Genomic DNA, 20,591 nt, shown 5'->3' on the forward strand with positions numbered 1-20,591 from the left:
TCTGATGGGTAAGATAGGAGGGGAAGTGTGAAACCCAGGGATATCAGCTGAAGCAAACAGAGGATTGTTGTAATCTCATTCCCACTGAATGATAAAATGTGAGTCTACCCCCTCCAGCCCAGTAAGTTATGTCGCAAGTGGGGAAAGTCAGAGAGTCTGGAGGTGGTAAAGCCTGCAAAGCATGATGGGAATTTGACCTGCAACTGAGGTCTCCTACATCCACCCCAGCCTGGTAAGGAGTGGTACATTTTTTGTGGAATTCTGACAGGCTGAGATGGTTGCTGTTGTTAGGAGTACACTGAGATAGAATAACCAAAGAACTTCATGTACCGTTGGTGGAATTTGCCATGTAGGGGAGACATGTGATAGGTCCTGAAGAATTTAAAACTCTTGTTTGTGAAAGGAATCGACCTCCCCCGGAAAAGTCGCTCCCCATCAAATGGTATGGCTACAAGCAAACCTTACCATAGAGCACAGACATACTGATCTAATAGGCAGATGACATTAGCTGTGCAGAAAGCCATACTCCCAGATGCAAAATCTTTGCTATACAATGTATTCCTGCTTCCTAGAGTCCATATCTGGAGGAGCCAGAGGTATTCTGCTGGACCCTACTTGGAAAACGTCTGATCAACCAGTCTCTCGGATGATGGTTGGGAGGTCATAAGTGTTGATCACTGGAGAATGTCTATGGCATCTGCCAATCTCTCTATGGACTGGTGGACCAAACATTTTTGTCTCATGTAGTTATTATAAGGTCCAGTAGGCCTACAGTAAATAGAAGCAAAACTTTCATCTGATTATTAGCCTTCTGCAAAAAAAAAAAACAAGATCATTTTTGTCTCATGTAGTTATTATAAGGTCCAGTAGGCCTACAGTAAATAGAAGCAAAACTTTCATCTGATTTTTAGCCTTCTGCAAAAAAAAACCCAAGATCATTTGAAAGGCCTCCACCACTTTCCAAACAGTTATGAAAAGAGCCCCCCCCCTTCCACAGCCACACCAGAGGTAAACAAAATGTACTTTCTGGCACTCTGCATGCCTAAGTAGATGCAGGCATTAGTATTATAAGAAGGCAGAAGATATTCAGGTTCTTAATCATCATTCTGTGTGATACCATGAATTATATCCTCCACAGCCCAGTATCTGAAGTGTCAGAGTTGCCATGTCCACAGGTTGGGACGCTCCACCAGGGAGTAACCAGAAAGCTGTGGAGTCATTTTGAAAAGATCCCGCATCCCCAGCCAGAACCTGCATATGTGGTTGACCGAAGGACTGGGAAACTACCACCTCAACTTCTAAGGGCTAGGGAGTTCACTTGACTTCGAAGAGTCTGGCATGTGAGACATCCTTGAGGGACCACATCTACAAGGAAGAAGAAGACTTCTCCTTCCTCATGAGCTTCTTGTGCTTTTTACAAAAAGATCTCATAAGAGAACATTCTCAGGGAGTTGATTTACGTTTGGAAGAGGGAGTTTACCTGAGACTTTTCCAGCAGGTATTAGTCAAAATCAATGTGGCCTCCCGCTCCCTGATGGCCTTTGACGTCATAAAGCTAAGAGTCATAGGGCCTGGCCCTGCCATACAGTCGTCATGGGTCTCCAAAAGTGCCATCTTCATGCACCCCACTGGCAAGGTTTCAAGCCCTACTATGTTCTCTGAGGAGACATTTGACCTAGTTACTGCCAAAAGCTGAGGAATTTGTCAGTGAGATGAAATAGAGCCACAGACAGTTGATGTGGTACAGAAACAAAGGAAGAGATGTCAGTGCGCTAGCTGGAACCTAATATACTCCGGAGACATGCGTAGAAGCAAAGTTGCGGCTGAAGCCACATGCGTCACCTGGCAGCTCAGGAGGGGTATTGCTAGGGTAAGGTATTTTGGACCAGGAAAGAATATCCAGAAGGTGAGGAATCTGCAGGAATATCCATTCACCAGAAATAGAGGGCACCAAACCTTACTATAAATGCAGTTAAGCCAGCGTAAAAAGAGATACGTTCACACATTTTTATATCCTAGAGTACTGTACAAACAAGTCTAGAACCACCAGTTAATTTTTTTTTTAAAGTTCCTGTACTTCGAGTGACACATGCCTTAGAATGTGGCCCAGTGGTTATATACCTGGGTAGGTGTTCAGGAAGGAAACAATGGGAGAGACAGGAAAATCAGTCTTTCTTTAAGAGAAGAGATCTCTCATGCAAATCTTCTTCAGTGCCACATTAGTGTCAGATCTGTGGTGCAGAAGCTGGGTGCTGTACTTCTTTCTTTACAATAAACATTCACTGAGAAGAAGCTTTCATCATATCGCCACTGGTTGCTCAAAGAGTTTATGAAAGTAAACCATAAGTCTAAGTACTGTTGGAGGTCTAAACCTTCCACATGATGGTTGAGACAAACCAACAATTTTAAACACAATTATTATCGAAGCAAAAATCTCTGGGTAGCTGGAAAACATGCACAAGAAACCTAGATACGACACCAATTACAAATGTTGTTTCTGTGTAATGACATTCACTGTATTTTTAATATTTTGCTAAAAATTAATAAAATAAACAACTGTGTGTCTTGGAGTTACATAAATACAAAAAATGCATATACAATGCTTCTAAACACATAAAACACTGCAATACACAACCATAAGGTATGCTTCAGCACTAGTTCATAACAGAAGAGTTGACAAAATCAATAAAACTGTTCGTAGACTTTGAGAGCGCTGGTATTTTTTGCATTTTCACAACAATATTCTAGTCAAGGGGTCATTCAACATTACCACACAAGTACAAAATAAAATGTTATGCCTCCTTCTCAAATGTTCAAAACATTTACAAATGAACACAACAAAATGGATGAAATCTTAGCTGTAAACATTGTACTGCATTGTTACAAATAAACCTTACACATAAATGCATATTTTACAAAAATAAAACTGAATATTTAGAGTGAAAAGGTGACTTTGAACATTACAAATCAATTTCAGTACTATTTTCATGATTCCTTTCTTATGTATACTTTATGGAAAGAAATGCCACCTTCGCAGGAAATTTGTACTAGTGTGAATAGCAAAACGTTAAATGATCCCTTACACAGTTCACCATTTTCAGTATACAATAATTTAAAAAATGATTCTAAATACAGTGTGTGTGTGTCTGTACAAGTCAATATAATATACATACATTTTACACAAGGAATATGTATTGATAACATTACTAAAAATGTGAAGTGCCTGAGCGGGTCTAGATACGAGTTCAAAGTGTGGATTTAGTAAATATATCTACATATATACGTACATATTTACATATACACGTTTATTTGTCATATGTGTGAGAATGTGTGTACAACAAAAAATTGCATTGTAGAATAAAATCCTTAAATCTGACTTTTTAATCCTTCAGAACAATCAATAGGTCAGACAAAAGCATAAATAGAATATATTATGTCACTGCAAAGTAAAAGTGGCAGCAGATTCACTTGTATCTATAATTTGTGAGGCAAGGCCCTCCCTTTATAGAACAGAAAATACACTGTTTTATGATCTACTTGTATGTAAGTAAGTGTGTGTGTATTGAGATGAGTTTATACATGTGTAGTGTACACAGTGTGGTTATGGATGGTCTATATTAGTGGTTCAAGTGTGGCTGCTTTGTTCAGATGATATTATTCCAACATTATTTTGAAAAATATTTTACACAATATTGCTTATTTCTGTACACAATCCTAAAAAATGGCAATGTGCTCATATGAATTACACTTACAAAAGACAGCTTATACTTGTTTAATACATCTTCCAAATTCATTCTCATAACATCCTATTTACAATGAAAGTGCCTTAATTAGATATTAAATGATACATACATACATATATACATGTACATAAATATATACTACAACACTGCTGACATTAGTAATTGCTAATGCTGGAAACAATATACACTGAAAATAACACAGCTTTATTAAGACCTAAGGATATATTTTATTTACATATGGTTCTGAAACTGTTAGCAGCACAAAGGTGTCACTCATAATTTAACAATAAATAATAAGAGGTAAACCACTTAAAAGACTGCATTCCTCACAGAATAATTATTTTCGTTTTTTCCCCAAATCATTTGCTAACAAAAGGGTGAAGCAGTTGGATCAAAAGTCTTGAACACATCTTTTAGTGGTTTATCATCAGAGTCTACATTTGCTTCTTCTTTTATTTCTACATCCTGTACTTGATTCACCTGACCGGGCTGTTTTACTTGCCTTGAATCACTGTACTGTGGCCTGATCAGTCCAGTCAAACCTTGGACAGGAAGATTGTGCACTGCAGGGGCAGCAGTGGAGTGTGCAAGATCAGATTTTGACTGACAGTTGCTTGAACTACTGAGTTTATCTGCATCAGCATCTGTTGACATGTCTGTGATTTTATCTGAAATCGTAGGTGTTTGTGGCTGCGACGATGTTTCCACAGTACATTTTGGCTTAAGTGAGGGCTCCAACTGATCAATTTCAGGCTTGCCTGCATTTTTTAAAATGCCAGTTTTTCTCTGGAGATCCCCATTCTCTCCTGAACTTGACTGAGGCAAATCTAAAGTGGATGAAGAGCTGTGATCTCTAGGGTCATACAGACTGATACTTCGAAGTATTGAGTTCGGAGCTCCGGTTCTCACCCCGGCTGAAGATAGCTTGGGCGCATATGGTGGCAAAACATCATGGTCAGATTTGCCTGAAGAAATTCCTGAAGCTTGCGAGGGAGCAGTACCAGATCTTATTATACGTGGAAGTAATTTCGGAGGAAGAGAATCTTTTAAAATTCCAGGGTGGGTTTCGGTGCTGGGAAGTCTATGGAGCCTGGGATCCACATGTTTTTTCAAACGAGGGTCTGTTAGTTTGTTACCAGGTGTAGATGATTCTGAAGACTGATCCACAGTGGAAGTTCTACTCGTTCCGTTAGCATTTTTTAATTTTATGACTAATCGTGGATCTACCGGCATTGAGGTTTGCATGGCATCACCTAATACATTTCTTGCCTTGTTGAGAGTCTGATCTGCAATGAGAGGTGGCAAAGGTAAATTAATTGAAGAAACTGGATCAGGTTTAGGCGGGGGTATTGGAAGAAGGTCTTCAGGAGCCCAAACAATAACTTTAGCAAAATTTGGCTTGGTCAAGATAATATCTTTTTTAATATGGCTGAACTGTCTCAGCTTGGATCTTGGATCTCTTAATATTATGCCAGGTAAGGATTCTAATGGTATTGGAACAGCTTTGTCTCTTAATTCCCTTTCGGCATCCTCCTCATCATCTTCAATTCCTTTTTGTTTGACCTTACTTCCAGTACGAAGTGGAGGCATATCCACCTTTATAACACTGGTAGACGTGCCAGCATTGCCCCCATCAGTAGCTTTTACGTTTCTGGGGTCCCGTGTAACACGTGGGTCAGCAGAAGTACTGTTCACAGGTTTTGCCACAGGAGGCATCACAGAGGTTCTTACACGAGGGTCAAGAACTTGACTTCCTAATTTTCTTTCTTTTGCAAGTCTTGGATCGGCAGGAGCAACAAGTACTTGTTCTGTAGAATGTTGCTGCTGATTTCTCATGATCTCAGTTTGTTTCTTTAAAGTTTTCAAAATAGCTTTGACACTACTCCCTTCTTCTTCTTCGCTGCTGGAATACCAGTTAACTGTGTCATCTAAAATAATATTAAAATATAGGGGTCAATCATTAAAGAAGTATAGTACTACAGACAAGTACTACACACAACAGTTCTAATAATATAGACAAAAGGGGATTTCTTAAGTAGGAGATAAAAAAAGGATTGGAAGACAAACTGAAAATAAACTTTTTAACAAGCCTTTAAATAGAAACAAACACAGAATTGGTGTACAATGGATAAGGATGTACACAAGGCAGCTGGTCTAACCTATTCCTGGGGATAATCTGACTCACAGATCCTACTTCCTTCCTAATCTACAAATGCAACTTTTACTCTGAAACTTTGTGGTCTTGCGTTTGGTCAAAGCCTCCTTAATTGACTTACTGTTTTGCCTCTACCTCCTGTGCTTCTGGCTTCTCCTTGCATTGTCATTATCCTATCTGAGAAAATAGCAAGATACTTACATGTTGTAATACTCTTTCTGGTGGATACTGTACCTAACCACAGATTCATCACCTTTAGAATATGTCCAGGTGCCAGATTGGATCAGGGAATTTTCATTGTAGTGTGCCACTAGGTGATGCTATGTGGCTTTGCGTTGACTTCGTTTCACTCCAGAAGAGACAGACCAGAGCTGCATATACACACCACCCCTGCATGTCAATGTTAGTTTCTTGTTCAACTCTCTCTGTGCACTTGGACACAAAACACAAAAATTATTGGTACCAGTGTGCAGATCTCTAAAAAGAACCGTTTCTAGATGGTAAAGAGAGACCACTCCACAGAACGGGGAGGTGGGAGGGTAGTAATTAATCTACAGATAGAGTATCCACAAGAAGGATAATGATTCTTACCCAGCAAGCATCTGTTCTTGGCATGCAGAGCGGTAGATTCACATGCTTTGCATACTCATGCCATCTAGTGTTGGGTCAGGATGTTTGCAAGTTGTTTTTCCTTGAAGAAGTCTTTCCAATCATGAGGTAAGGTGACTCCTTTCGGTGATAGTGCGCATGGGCATCGACTCCATTGTTGGATTATTTTCCCGCAGAGGGTGCGAATGGAGTTAGTAAGTGTCAAATAGAGCTCTCCATGCGTATGTATGTACAGTGAGAACTGCAACAACTACAGGTACACGGGGAGGCAAGAGTGAATCTACAGCTCTACATGCCAAGAACAGATGCTTACTGAGTAAGTAACATTATCCGTTCAAGGCATGTGAGCTGTAGATCACATGCTTTGCATAGACTATACAGCACTATAATCCAAAGCAGTGGCTAACCTGTAGCTTTTGTAGTTGTTTGAAACAATGTTTTTAAGCACTGCCTGGCCTATATTAGCTTGTTGCCTTGCTAACGCATCACACAATAGTGCTTGGTGAATGTATGTGGTGTAGACCATGTTGTTGCCTTACAGATGTCAGCTAGGGGAATATTCCCTAAGAAGGCTATAGTAGCCCCTATCTCGTGAGTGGAATGTGCTCTGGGGGTATTAGCAAAGTTCCTTTTGCTTAACCATAACGTGTCTGGATACATTTCATGATCCATCTTGCAATGCCTAATTTAAATATGGAATTGCCTTTGTGTGGTGGCCAAAAAGCCGATTTGTTTTGCGGAATTCTTTTTTTCGTTCAACATAATATAGTAGAGCTCTTCTAACATCAAGTGTATGTAGAGCTCAATTTGCTACAGAATCAGGTTGAGGAAAGAACACAGGTAACTCAACTGATTGATTGATAGATATGAAAAGCAGTAACTACTTTAGGACAAAATTTAGGATTGGTTCGAAGAACCCCTCTGTCTTTATGCAGCTGAAAGAAGGGCTCTTGTATAGTTAATGCCTGGGGTTCAACTCTCCTTAGTAAAGTATTTGCAATGAGAAAAAGCAACCTTCCATGAGAGAAATTGTAATTGATACCTGTGTATTGGTTCAAATGGGAGACCCATTAGTCTTGAAAGGACTATGTTTAAGTTCCATACTGGTGCAGATGGGACTCTTGGTGGTATCACTCTTCTGACTCCTTCCATAAAGGCTTTAATCACTGGTACTCGAAATAGAGAAAAGTGTTGTCTTGTTTGTAAGTATGCAGCTACTGCTATTAGATGCATGCAAATGGATGTGTCGACTCGTCCAGATTGCTGTAAATGTAACAGATGTTGTGCACAGAAGCAAAGACGATTGATATTGTTATATGTACAACAGATAACACATTGTTTCCATTTTTCTGCATAACATGCCCTAGTAGTAGACTTTCTAGCCTCTTTTAGGATATCCATACAGTCTAGTGGTAATTGTAAATAACCAAACTCTATGACTTCAGGAGCCAGATCGCCAGGTTGAGTTCTTTGGGATTTGGATGCCTGATTTCTCCATGGCTCTGAATGAGGAGACTTGAGGTGAGAGGCAGCTTTTGGTGTGGAACTACTGACAGCTGTAGCAGGGTGGTGAACCTAGGTTGATGTGCCCATGTTGGAGCTATGAGAATTAGTGTGAGGGATGTTTGCCTGAGCTTCCACACTACCAACAGAATGAATGGGAGAGGCAGAAAACAGTAAGCAAATATCCCTGACAAGTTCATCCATAGGACATTGCCTTTGAAGAGCGGGTGTGGGAACCTTGAGTCGAAGCCTGGGCATATTGCGTTTTGGTCTGTGTGCGAACTCCAAACAGTGGTACTTTGAATTGGTAATGTTGACCCGGTATCATAAATCTTGAGATATTTGCGATGAGAGGGGTGAATTGGAATGTGGAAATATGCATCTTTTAAGTCTAGAGTAGACATAAATTCCCCCTGCTGTAGAAGTGGGAGTACTCGAAGTGTCACCATGTGGAAATGTTCTGAAAGTATCTAGTGGTTTAGTTCTGGAAGGTTTAGTATAGGTCTCAAGGATCCATCCTTTTTGGGATTAGAAAATACAGGGAGTACACGCCTGATCCTTGATATTGTAACAGCTCAGGCTCCATGGCTTCTTTTAGCAAGAGAGACTGGGCTTCCTGTTTGAGCGGGTGTAAATGTTCTATGACATTTTGTAAAAACGAGGTGGAATGTTTGGAGGATTGGTAGTAATCTCCTAATAATTTCTAGCACCCATTTGTCTGTAGTTATGGATTGCCAAATGGGGAGAAATTGTAGAAGACGCTCCCCGAAAGGTGTTAAATGATCAGAGGCAAGGATAGGTAAGTCATTGCTTGTTAGGGGAAGGGGAATTGCGTGGTGTGGAACGATTACCCCTACCTTTGCTATTGTTCCCTTTGTATCCTCCTCTAAAAAAGCCTATCGTGGAGGAAGATTGCTTGTTGCCTTTGTACGAGGCAGCATTGTTGTCTGAGGATGTGGTCTTGGACCCCCCACGGTAGAAGGAGCGACAAAAGGAGCCACAATTTGAAGGAGACTGTAGGGCTCTATTTGATTTGGCTACCTCAGTGTCTTTCTTCATTTTTTCCAAAGCCTGATCTACTTCGGGCCTGAAGTGATGCTTTTTATCAAATGAAGTATTTAAGATGGATTGTTAGACGGTTTAAAACCAGAAATCCTAAGCCAAGCGTGGCTCCTGAGTGACACACTGGTGTTAACCTCTCAAGCTGAGGTTTCATTAGCATCTAAAGCACATCTAATAGAGGAATTGGAGTGTGCTATCCTTCCTGTACTAAATTTTGAGCTTTAGCTGTGTGCTCATCTAAGAGATATTGGAGCAATTGTTCCATTTCATCCTAATGTGCCCTATCATACAAGGCTATTAGGGCCTGAGTGTTGGCAATGCGCCACTGATTCGCTGCCTGGTTGTCTAATAATTTTTACTCCTTGTCCAGAGGGGGAGGGGGGGGGGGCATCCCCTGAGGTTTGTAAATTGGCCCGTTTACTGGCTTAGGGACACCCAGAGAGTCTAGTGGTAACTGGCCCTTAATAAAGACCGGATCAGGTGGAGCAGGCTTATATTTTCCGTCTATTCTGGGAGTAAGAATACGAGCATGAACAGGGTCGTTGAATATATCATTGGCATGTCTCATCATACCTTTGAGCATAGGGAGAGTTTGACAAGATCTGTGTGTACTACTGAAAGTTTCAAACAAGAAATCTTTCTCTAGGGAGCCTTTTTGTAATTGCACCTCGTGATATTCTGCAGCTCTAGCAAGTAATTCTAAATACCCTACATTGTAGGGAAAGGTCTGGGCCATTGTCCGTAGGTGAATAAGTACTGTAGTCTTTCGAGGGATCTACAGGTACATGAGTATATCCGTCATCGTCACCAGGCTGCGGTGGTGGAGAGTTAGTTGGTGTTATAAGTGAATGTTCTAATGCTGGAGAAGGTGGTAAATCTGTAGGGGAACATGGTGGAGGAGAAGGGTTAGTTCCAACATTCTTCCCCTTTAAAGAAATCGTATAATGTATGTCCTCTGACTGAGGTTTGTGCTTCTGAGGCATTTTAGTAAGAAGATGTCCTGTATCAGAATGAATGTAAAGTTCATTTTGTTTTGGGTCCAATTTGGGAGGTGGGACATCGGAAATTAGATCCTGCAGCTGTGAAGGAGCATTTTTCAGTTTCGGCACTGAGGACTTAGGTGCTGGGGTGGAATGTCTTTTCGGCGTGGAAGATTGGGTTCTGAAGCCATTTTTTATTTTGGCATCAATGGTTTTGGCTCAGAAGCAGTCTTCGGCTTGGAGCTTATAGGTTGAGGGTCGGTGCATGACTTTGGCCGACTCGATCCTGAGTTGGAAGGCTTAGCGATGTGGTTTGTTGCTGAGCGGGATGCGGGGCGTTAAAAACATCCTCTTGGTGCCAACGTGGTGCGTTTTTCTCCTCTTTGGCCCCTTGTGCATCAAATTCTTCCTACTCGGATCCTTCACCAAAAATGTCTGGCGAGTATTCGATGTTCTGGCTTTGCATTTCACGACATTGAGCCAGACGATCGTGGAGCGTTTTCTCCGATCAAACGATCTGCAAGTGTTGCAGTTGAGTTAGTTGTACTCTTCGTGAGAGTCGGTGCACGGATACTGTGCGTGGCACCGAGGACAAAATTTGAATGGAGTCTGTTCCATCGACTGCGAGGTAGACAGACGCGGTTAGGCCTGACAGCCTTCCATGAGTCTTTCAATCGAAATTTCTTCAACCAATACTCTACATGGAGAAGTGGTATACGCGTACGAAACAATACCGACGAGGGTAGAGTGGATTACGCACTCAGGGGAACCAAAAGAATGTTTTTGAACTGGAGTGCAGCAATACACGTCCGAACCCGATGGCGAAAAAAAATTAGCTGACAATGGAGTTGATGTCCATGCGCAGTATCACTGAACGGGGGAGTCACCTTACCTCGTGACTGGAAAGACTTCTTCAAAGAAAAACTCCTTGCAAACATCCGGACCCAACACTAGATGGCAGAAGTATGCAAAGCATGTGATCTCCAGCTCACATGCCCCGAACACATTATTACCTAGGGTAAGTTACTTGTTCTTCTTCTGGATACTTCTAGTCGCAGATTCCTCAACTGTAGAATAGATGCAAGAACAGTACTTCCCAAGATAGAGATTCTGTGGTGTAGGCTCAGACCATAAAAGTCACATGACAAAACAGGGAAAGTGCCCTACCCATCCGACTTGGCAGTAGCGCTTCATGAACATGTGCACAGACGCCAAAATTGCAGCCTGACAGATGTTCAGGACAGACAGTTTGCATGCTGACTCAGTGGTTAAATCCTTAGCCCTAGTGAAATGTACTCTTAGACTTTCTAGAGGCTGCTTTTTAGCCAATACACAGCAGATTTTAAGACAGAAATCTCTCCACCTTGACAGTCTTTTGCTGCACTGCCTAAATTTTCTTTGCCCCAGAGAAACCCACAAAAAGTGGAGTGTCCACCCGTTGGTTTTTGCTGGGATCGATGTAACAGATTTAAATCTTTCTTCGGTTCCAGCTGAAGGATCATCTCCTCCTCTTTCGAGGGATGAGGTGGGGTAAAAACACCAGAAGAGTGATGGACTGCCCAACATGCAAAGTAATCACGACTTCCGGGAAGAAGGCTGCCTGAGTCAACAGCACAGTTAGTCTGCAAAAAAAAGGGCAGTTACACCAACAAAGTCTGGAGTTTACTCAAGCTATGAGCTCAACGTAATGCAATAAGGACAGTCTAGAGAGTTAGAAGACCCAACGAGCAGCTGTACTTCGGCTCAAAGGAGGTGCACATGAGGAACGTCAGGACCAATTTAAGGTCTCACTGTGGCATCACACACAGATTGGGGAGGGGACATGCATCTCAAAACTTTAATAAACATGTGATTTGAACAAGGGCGGTTGGTCTAGCAAATGTTAAAAGAGCGGACATATAATCTTTAACAGTGCCTCATGGCAAGACTTGTCTGAACCAAAGGCACAATAAAATATCCAACATTTTTGCTTGTAAGGGATCTGTATTGTGGACTCTATTTTGGGCTTTAAATCTGTCCCAGTAGATTTTGTAAAGGGGTGTCTGGCAGTAAGGACAACATCCACAACCTCAAATGGTTGATGGAACAGTCAACAGCTGCCACTCATTCCCCACACGAGGAGTGGGTTGTGCAGGTTTGGATGGCTAATCATGCCCTGCTGATGCAACAGAAGATCCTCCGGAAGTGGTAACCTGATTGGAGGACAGATAATTATTCCCAGACGTTCTGGGTACTGTACTCTCCTGGCTCAATCCAGAGCCACTAGGATGACTTAGGTCCGTTCATTCCTGATCTTCAGAACTCTGGGCAAAACGTGCCTGAGGGAGCTGGAAGAGGGCTAAAACTATGAAGTAGGGCCTCTTTCAAGACCTCAAGTTGCTGCAGCATCGCCAATGCCCCAGGAATTCCGGGCAAATTGGGATCAATTGTGTAATCTGCTCCTCAAGCGTGGATTGAGAGCAAGATCAATTGGCAACTTGATGCACTCCCAACTTCTCTTTCTATGAAGAGTGGCAGGATGGGGTTAAGTCCTGCTTCACCTTTTTGTTTTTCCTTTTTGACTTACCTGACAGTTTCAATTGCGAAAAGGACCTGTTCATGGATCAGCCTAGAGAGTGAGAGTGGGTCTGCGCCTGTGAATTGGTGTGCGATCGAGACTTACACTAGGTTTCAATGCTTGGTGATGTATAACTTCGCTTGATGATCTTGGATACTTTTTGGTGCATGAGGGCACACTCTTCACACAACCAGGAGTTGCACCCAGAGCCCAGACACCAAAGGCAAACCTCGTACAGGCCTGTCACTGACTGATGTTTCTGAAAGTCACAGCGCCGCTTGAACCCTGAAATAGTAGATCAGGGCATTGTTGCCTTGCAAACTGCATCTAAAATTTGAAAAGTGTAAAAAACCGACAAAATATGGGACTCTGCTCTTGTCACTTATGGGATAGAGCAAAGCCAACGTGGAGTCGCACGCCGCAACTTAGATGGCACTGGAGCACTGAGGTGAAAATTTGCATATCCCGTCTGTCATCCTGGATATCCATCAGAAAATACTAAATGCCACCGCCATGATAGAAAGCTCTGCTTATAGAAGAAATTTTCTATAAAACATTCTCCTCTTGTGGATTGTGTTAAATACTAAGGAAGGGGTTAGATGTTCCTGCCACTCCTCCTTCTCACTCATTTTCTCTATTGTGTATTGGCGAGATAAACAAAGGTAATCTTAGACAAAATCCTAACTTTACAACTTTCTGTATTCACAAAAGGCATTTGGGAGTAGTAAAGTTAGGATTCCTAACTTTACCGTTCCTAAACGGAGACAATATTCTAACTTTACGACTTTCGGTATTCACAAAAGGCAATTAGGAGTAGTAAAGTTAGGAATCCTACCTTTACTACTCCTAAATGCCTTAGTGAATACCAAAAATCGTAAAGTTAGGATTTTGTCTCAGATTACTTTTGAGAATCGGGCCCTATATTTTTAAATAAATATGTCTCTTCAGGTCAGGCATAATGGGGATATATTATTAACTATTCGTATTGTACTGACTTTAAACACGTATCACTCCCCAGTCATTTCAACACTTTTTTTAAAAATAATATTTAACAGCGATTATGCTAAAAATCGCAGTTCCTCAATAGCTGCTTCCTCATCAAATATTTCCAATTAAATCTCCAAATGTATTTGCACATTCACAATAAATTCCAAGCCATCTACCACTTAGTGTGGGATGATGCAATTAGGAAATAAAACAAACACTCTTTCTGGTGGACAGTATTAAGCCTTTGGAGTATCCACAGGAAAGAGAGTTACCAATGGTTAAGTAACTTGTTCTTCTGATTAATACATTCAACAGAAAATTCTTCACCTTTAGAGTAGATACTAAAGCAGTAATTGCCAAAGGGTGAAGGCTCTGAGGATGAGACCAACAAGTGCTGCAGAACTGAGTAGGCAAAATGTCCCTCCCTGGGAAACTGGCTTTTGAGGTGCTAGTAGTGCTTTCCGAAGGTGTGCATGGAAGACCATTGTGCAGCTTGACAGATATATTAAGGATAGGAAATCCCTCTTACTAATGATGTTGCAGTGGCTTTAGGCCTGGTGGAATGGGCTAGTAGACACCTGTGGGTTGACCATTGGGGGAAGTGTCCTTTATGGGCAAGTAAAACATGTCTTAATACAGAGGACCACTGACCTTAATAAGACTTCTTTTCTGTACCACATTCCCCGTTTGACAGTGCCAAACCCAACTGAGAGCTGGTCATCAACACAGTAATCCTTTGTGCATTCAATATAAAATCTCTCTTGGTCACAAAGCGATGGAGCCTCTCCTCTTTTGAAGGCTGTGGGGTAGTAAAGGCCCTTGAATAGTAATGAACTGACACATTTAGAAAGGCAAAGTCATGTTAGGGCCCTCTGTGCCGATTTATCAGCAATGTCTATGGGCTCGCAACACCTACAGTTCACTGAAACGGCACACAGAAGTTACTGAGAAAAGAAACACTATATTAGTTGTAAAAAGTGCCAGGGAACCACTATGCACAGGCTTGAACGGTGCACCAGTAAGAAAAGTGAGGACTGAGTTACGGTCCACCTGAGGAATGATGAAGGGTTTTGGAAAACGTGCATCAAACCTTCAGAACTGGCATCACAAATGGTAATTTGAAGAGGGAAGTGTAACGAATATGCTACTTACCAGTATGCATCTGTTCTTGGCAAGTAGGGCTGCTGACATTCATATCTGTGCATAGATCGCCGCCTAGTGTTGGGTCCGGATGATCGCACATTGTTGTCCTGGAAGAGTCTTCGAAGTATCACGAGATAGGTGGTTCCTCCCCTGGACTACAGTGCGCATGGGCATCGACTCCATCCTCAGATTGTTTTTAGCCATTGTGGCCAAGATGGAGTGAAACTAAGTGAATGATGACCATGCTAGAAGTATGTGTGAATGCTGCAGCCGCTACAGGCGCCGGGGAGGAGGGCGGGCGATATGAATGTCAGCAGCCCTACATGCCAAGAACAGATGCATACTGGTAAGTAGCATATTCGGTTCGAGGCATGTGGGCTGCTGAATTCATATCTGTGCATAGAATACATAACAGTCCCTCCATTAACGGCGGCCGCCCGTGCCAGCTGCAGCAGTTTGGAAAAGTGTTTTTAGAACAGCCTGCCCTACAGCTGTCTGCTGTCTGGAGTGCACATCAACACAGTAATGTTTTGTAAATGTGTGTGTGGTAGACCATGTGGCTGCTCTACATATGTCTTCCAAAGGAATATTTCCAAGGAAAGCCATGGAGGCCCCCAACTTGCGGTGGAGTGGGCCCGTGGTGGAATGGTGAGAGTGCGCTTGGCTTTCTGATAGCAGATCTGAATACATTTAACGATCTACCTGGCTACACCAGCCTTGGAAATGGGGTTACCTTTGTGTTGTGGCGCAAAGGCAACAAAGAGTTGTTTAGTCTTCCTAAAATCTTTGGTCCTATCAATGTAGTACATTAGGGCCCTTTTGACGTCAAGTGTGTGGAGCATTCTCTTCGCAAGTGACTCTGGATTTTGGAAGAACACAGGTAGTTCTATAGTCTGGTTGATATGGAACTGAGACACTACCTTAGGAAGGAATTTAGGGTTAGTGCGAAGCACCACCCTGTTAGAATGAATCTGAATAAATGGCTCATGGATAGTTAGTGCCTGGAGTTCACTAACTCGTCGTAGCGACGTAATCGCTATAAGGAAAGCCACTTTCCATGTTAAGAATGGAATTTCGCAGGAATGCAGTGGCTTAAAAGGCAGACCCATCAGCCTGGTGAGGATCACATTGAAGTTCCACTCTGGAGCTGGTGGCGTCCGCGGAGGAATGACTCGTTTGAGTCCTTCTAGAAAAGCTTTAATGGCAGGCACCTTGAAAAGTGAGAGGTGCTGTCTGTTTTGGAGATAAGCAGCCATTGCGGATAAATGTATACGAATGGAAGCATAGGCCAGATTACATTTGTACAGATGTAAGAGATAACAAATGATGTTTTGAATAGATGCATCCAGCGGGTTAATGTTGTTGTCTGCACAATAAATGACAAACCGCTTCCATTTCGCCGCATAGCATGCTCTTGTGGTGGGCTTCCTTGCCTCCCGGATGATGCCCATACAGTCAGGAGGTAAGTTGAGGTAGCCAAACTCTAAGACCTCAGGAGCCAGATCGCCAGGTTGAGCTGTTGCGGATCTGGATGCTGAATGTCACCATGGCTCTGCGTTAAAAGCCTGGGTGTGAGGCGCAGCCGCTGATGCGGCACCACGGACAGTTCCAGAAACGTGGTGTACCATGGTTGGCGAGCCCACGTTGGAGCAACCAGGATGAGAGTCATTGAGTGCTGCTTCAGCTTGCGTGTCACCAGCGGTATTAGAGGTGCTGGGGGAAAAGCGTACACAAATTTGCCTGACCAGTTCATCCATATCGCATTGCCCTGCGACTGTGGGTGTGGAAACCTGGCGGCAAAGCTTCGGCATTTTGCGTTCTCCTTTGTGGCGAACAGGTCTATCTCTGGATGACCCCACCTTTGGAAGTACGGGTGGAGTACTGATGGATGTAACTCCCACTCGTGCATCTGGTGGCTGTACCTGCTGAGCAGGTCCGCCATCTGATTGTCCTTGCCTGGGAGGTGTTCTGCCAGGAGGAAGATGTTTCTCTGAATGGCCCACTTCCACATGCTCTGAGCCAGATGAGACAACTGTGGAGAGTGTGTTCCTCCCTGTTTCGGAATGTAGTACATTGCCGTCATGTTGTCCGTCCTGATCAACACGACCTTGTTGCACAGATGTACTCTGAAGGCTTTCATTGCCATGAAGATAGCCATCAGTTCTAGAACATTGATGTGCATCTTCCTTTGCTGTGGTGTCCAGAGTCCCTGCACAGTGTAGTGGAGTACATGAGCTCCCCATCCCTGGAGAGAAGCGTCCGTCGTCAGGATGATCTGTGGCACAGGCTCCCGGAACGGTCGTCCCTTGCAAAGGTTTTGTGGATTCCACCAATGCAGAGAGTTGTATGCCCGACCGCTCACCAATACTAGGTCTTTCAACTGTCCGTGAGCCTGAGTCCACTGACGTGCTAAGCACTCCTGAAGCGGACGCATATGTAGTCTCGCGTGCGGGACTATGGAGATGCAGGAGGCCATCATGCCTATCAACTGCATGAACACTTGTGCTGGAAGCGAGTGTTGAGGTCTGAATTTTTGTATCAGCGATTGAATGCTGCTGACCCTCACTGAATTCGGCTGTGCTGTGGCTGCCAGAGTGTTTATTGTCGCACCCAGATACTGCCGTATGTGGGCGGGTTGCAGGTGGAACTTTGGGTAATTCAGTGAGAATCCCAGATAATGAAGAAGGTGAATGGTGTGGGACATGTGGGCGGCACACTGCTGGGCCGACTTTGCCTGGATGAGCCAGTCGTCCAGATAAGGATAGACGTGAATGCTCTGTCTCCTTAGGTGTGCTGCCACTGTCGCCAGGCACTTTGTAAACACCCTGGGTGCCGTGGTGACCCCAAAGGGCAGAACCTTGAACTGGTAATGTTGGTTGTGGATGGTGAACCGTAGGTATTTTTTTTGTGACGGGTGCAGCGGAATATGAAAATACGCATCCTTCAGATCTAAGGTTGCGAGAAAATCCCCTTGACTGAGCAACGGTAGGACTTTCTGCAGGGTCAGCATGTGAAAGTGCTCCGACAGGATGTACTGATTGAGGGGTCTGAGGTCCAGTACGGGTCTGAGGGACCCGTCCTTCTTTGGTATTAAGAAGTACAGGGAGTAAACCACTGTGCCTCTTTCTTGCACAGGCACAAGCTAGATTGCCCCTTTTTGCAGCATGACGAGGACCTCCTGCTGCAATAAGTGCAAGTGCTCGGCGGACATAGGACGGTGTCTTGGGGGTATGCTGGGTGGAGTGGATGTCAACTCCAGACAATAACCGTACCATATAAGCTGTATGACTCACCTGTCTGTGGTGATGGACTTCCAGACTGGCAGGAACAAGTTGGAGTCTCCCCCTGACCAGTGTTGCGTGGTCGGGGGGCAGTGACAAGGCGTCACTGTTTGTTAGTGGCGGAGGATCTGGAGTTGTTGTTTCCACGACCTCTGCCTTTGGCGCTGTTGCCACGATATCCACCTCGATTTTGTTTGGTGTATGTGGTCTGCTTGTTGAGTTTATAGTACTGTGTGGTTTGGGAGAGCTGGCCTCTGGAAACACATCTAGTGCTTTAGCGACGAAAAGAACCACCCCTGAACTGCTGGGACTGCAGAGCCCCCATGGACTTAGCAGTTTCAGTGTCCTTTTTGATCTTCTCCAAGGTGGTGTCCACCTCTGGCCAAATAGATGATCGGGGTTAACAGTCTGATTAAGAATGGTGGTCTGTATCTCCGGCTTAAATCCTGAGACTCTGAGCCAGGCATGTCATCTCAGCATGACACTAGTGTTTATAGCTCTGGCCGCGGTGTCAGCCGCGTCCAGCGCACATTTAATAGAAGCGTTGGATATCAGCTTCCCCTCTTGGATGATTTAGAAAAGGGGGTGGTGATGAACAGAGTGTCTGAGTTAAACAGACCACTCTTACCCAGTCCAAAGATCAGGGCTTGATCCATCACCGTTATTTATCTCACTGCCCCATCCCAGCTCAGAACCTGGCTATATGCAAATCAGTCTGTCCCTGGCCCAGTGCATCATGGGAACAGGGCAGACTAAACTACCGAGCCAATTCTTCACCAGAAAGGAGACAAGCTACCGGGGACCGGTTTCTGGCATTTCAGCCTTCTTCGGCCCGGCTTGCTTGAATCCTGATGGAGCAGTGAGAAAGGGACTCATGTCTGAGTATACCCTGCCACACCTATAGTGGCCAAAAACGATTTAGAAAAGGGGGTGGTGATGAACAGAGTGTCTGAGTTAAACAGACCACTCTTACCCAGTCCAAAGATCAGGGCTTGATCCATCACCGTTATTTATCTCACTGCCCCATCCCAGCTCAGAACCTGGCTATATGCAAATCAGTCTGTCCCTGGCCCAGTGCATCATGGGAACAGGGCAGACTAAACTACCGAGCCAATTCTTCACCAGAAAGGAGACAAGCTACCGGGGACCGGTTTCTGGCATTTCAGCCTTCTTCGGCCCGGCTTGCTTGAATCCTGATGGAGCAGTGAGAAAGGGACTCATGTCTGAGTATACCCTGCCACACCTATAGTGGCCAAAAACGATTTAGAAAAGGGGGTGGTGATGAACAGAGTGTCTGAGTTAAACAGACCACTCTTACCCAGTCCAAAGATCAGGGCTTGATCCATCACCGTTATTTATCTCACTGCCCCATCCCAGCTCAGAACCTGGCTATATGCAAATCAGTCTGTCCCTGGCCCAGTGCATCATGGGAACAGGGCAGACTAAACTACCGAGCCAATTCTTCACCAGAAAGGAGACAAGCTACCGGGGACCGGTTTCTGGCATTTCAGCCTTCTTCGGCCCGGCTTGCTTGAATCCTGATGGAGCAGTGAGAAAGGGACTCATGTCTGAGTATACCCTGCCACACCTATAGTGGCCAAAAACGATTTAGAAAAGGGGGTGGTGATGAACAGAGTGTCTGAGTTAAACAGACCACTCTTACCCAGTCCAAAGATCAGGGCTTGATCCATCACCGTTATTTATCTCACTGCCCCATCCCAGCTCAGAACCTGGCTATATGCAAATCAGTCTGTCCCTGGCCCAGTGCATCATGGGAACAGGGCAGACTAAACTACCGAGCCAATTCTTCACCAGAAAGGAGACAAGCTACCGGGGACCGGTTTCTGGCATTTCAGCCTTCTTCGGCCCGGCTTGCTTGAATCCTGATGGAGCAGTGAGAAAGGGACTCATGTCTGAGTATACCCTGCCACACCTATAGTGGCCAAAAACGATTTAGAAAAGGGGGGTGGTGATGAACAGAGTGTCTGAGTTAAACAGACCACTCTTACCCAGTCCAAAGATCAGGGCTTGATCCATCACCGTTATTTATCTCACTGCCCCATCCCAGCTCAGAACCTGGCTATATGCAAATCAGTCTGTCCCTGGCCCAGTGCATCATGGGAACAGGGCAGACTAAACTACCGAGCCAATTCTTCACCAGAAAGGAGACAAGCTACCGGGGACCGGTTTCTGGCATTTCAGCCTTCTTCGGCCCGGCTTGCTTGAATCCTGATGGAGCAGTGAGAAAGGGACTCATGTCTGAGTATACCCTGCCACACCTATAGTGGCCAAAAACGATTTAGAAAAGGGGGTGGTGATGAACAGAGTGTCTGAGTTAAACAGACCACTCTTACCCAGTCCAAAGATCAGGGCTTGATCCATCACCGTTATTTATCTCACTGCCCCATCCCAGCTCAGAACCTGGCTATATGCAAATCAGTCTGTCCCTGGCCCAGTGCATCATGGGAACAGGGCAGACTAAACTACCGAGCCAATTCTTCACCAGAAAGGAGACAAGCTACCGGGGACCGGTTTCTGGCATTTCAGCCTTCTTCGGCCCGGCTTGCTTGA

The 20,591-nt window shown here is 44.1% G+C and overlaps 1 protein-coding gene across 2 annotated transcripts in view; it reads right to left on the reverse strand.

The window, feature by feature from the left end:
* Positions 1-2,494: 2,494 nt before the first annotated feature.
* ZC3H6 (zinc finger CCCH-type containing 6) overlaps positions 2,495-20,591 on the reverse strand; it is a 361,631-nt gene continuing 343,534 nt past the window's right edge. For both annotated transcript variants that reach the window (XM_086927473.1, XM_086927474.1), the window contains one exon: positions 2,495-5,671. In XM_086927473.1, the coding sequence (XP_086783599.1) occupies positions 4,110-5,671 (1,562 nt within the window). In that variant the 3' untranslated portion in view covers positions 2,495-4,109. The remainder of the gene's footprint in view (positions 5,672-20,591) is intronic.

The sequence above is a fragment of the Lissotriton vulgaris genome, chromosome 6 (assembly GCF_964263255.1).
Source record: "Lissotriton vulgaris chromosome 6, aLisVul1.2, whole genome shotgun sequence".
Taxonomy (NCBI): Eukaryota; Metazoa; Chordata; class Amphibia; order Caudata; family Salamandridae; genus Lissotriton; species Lissotriton vulgaris.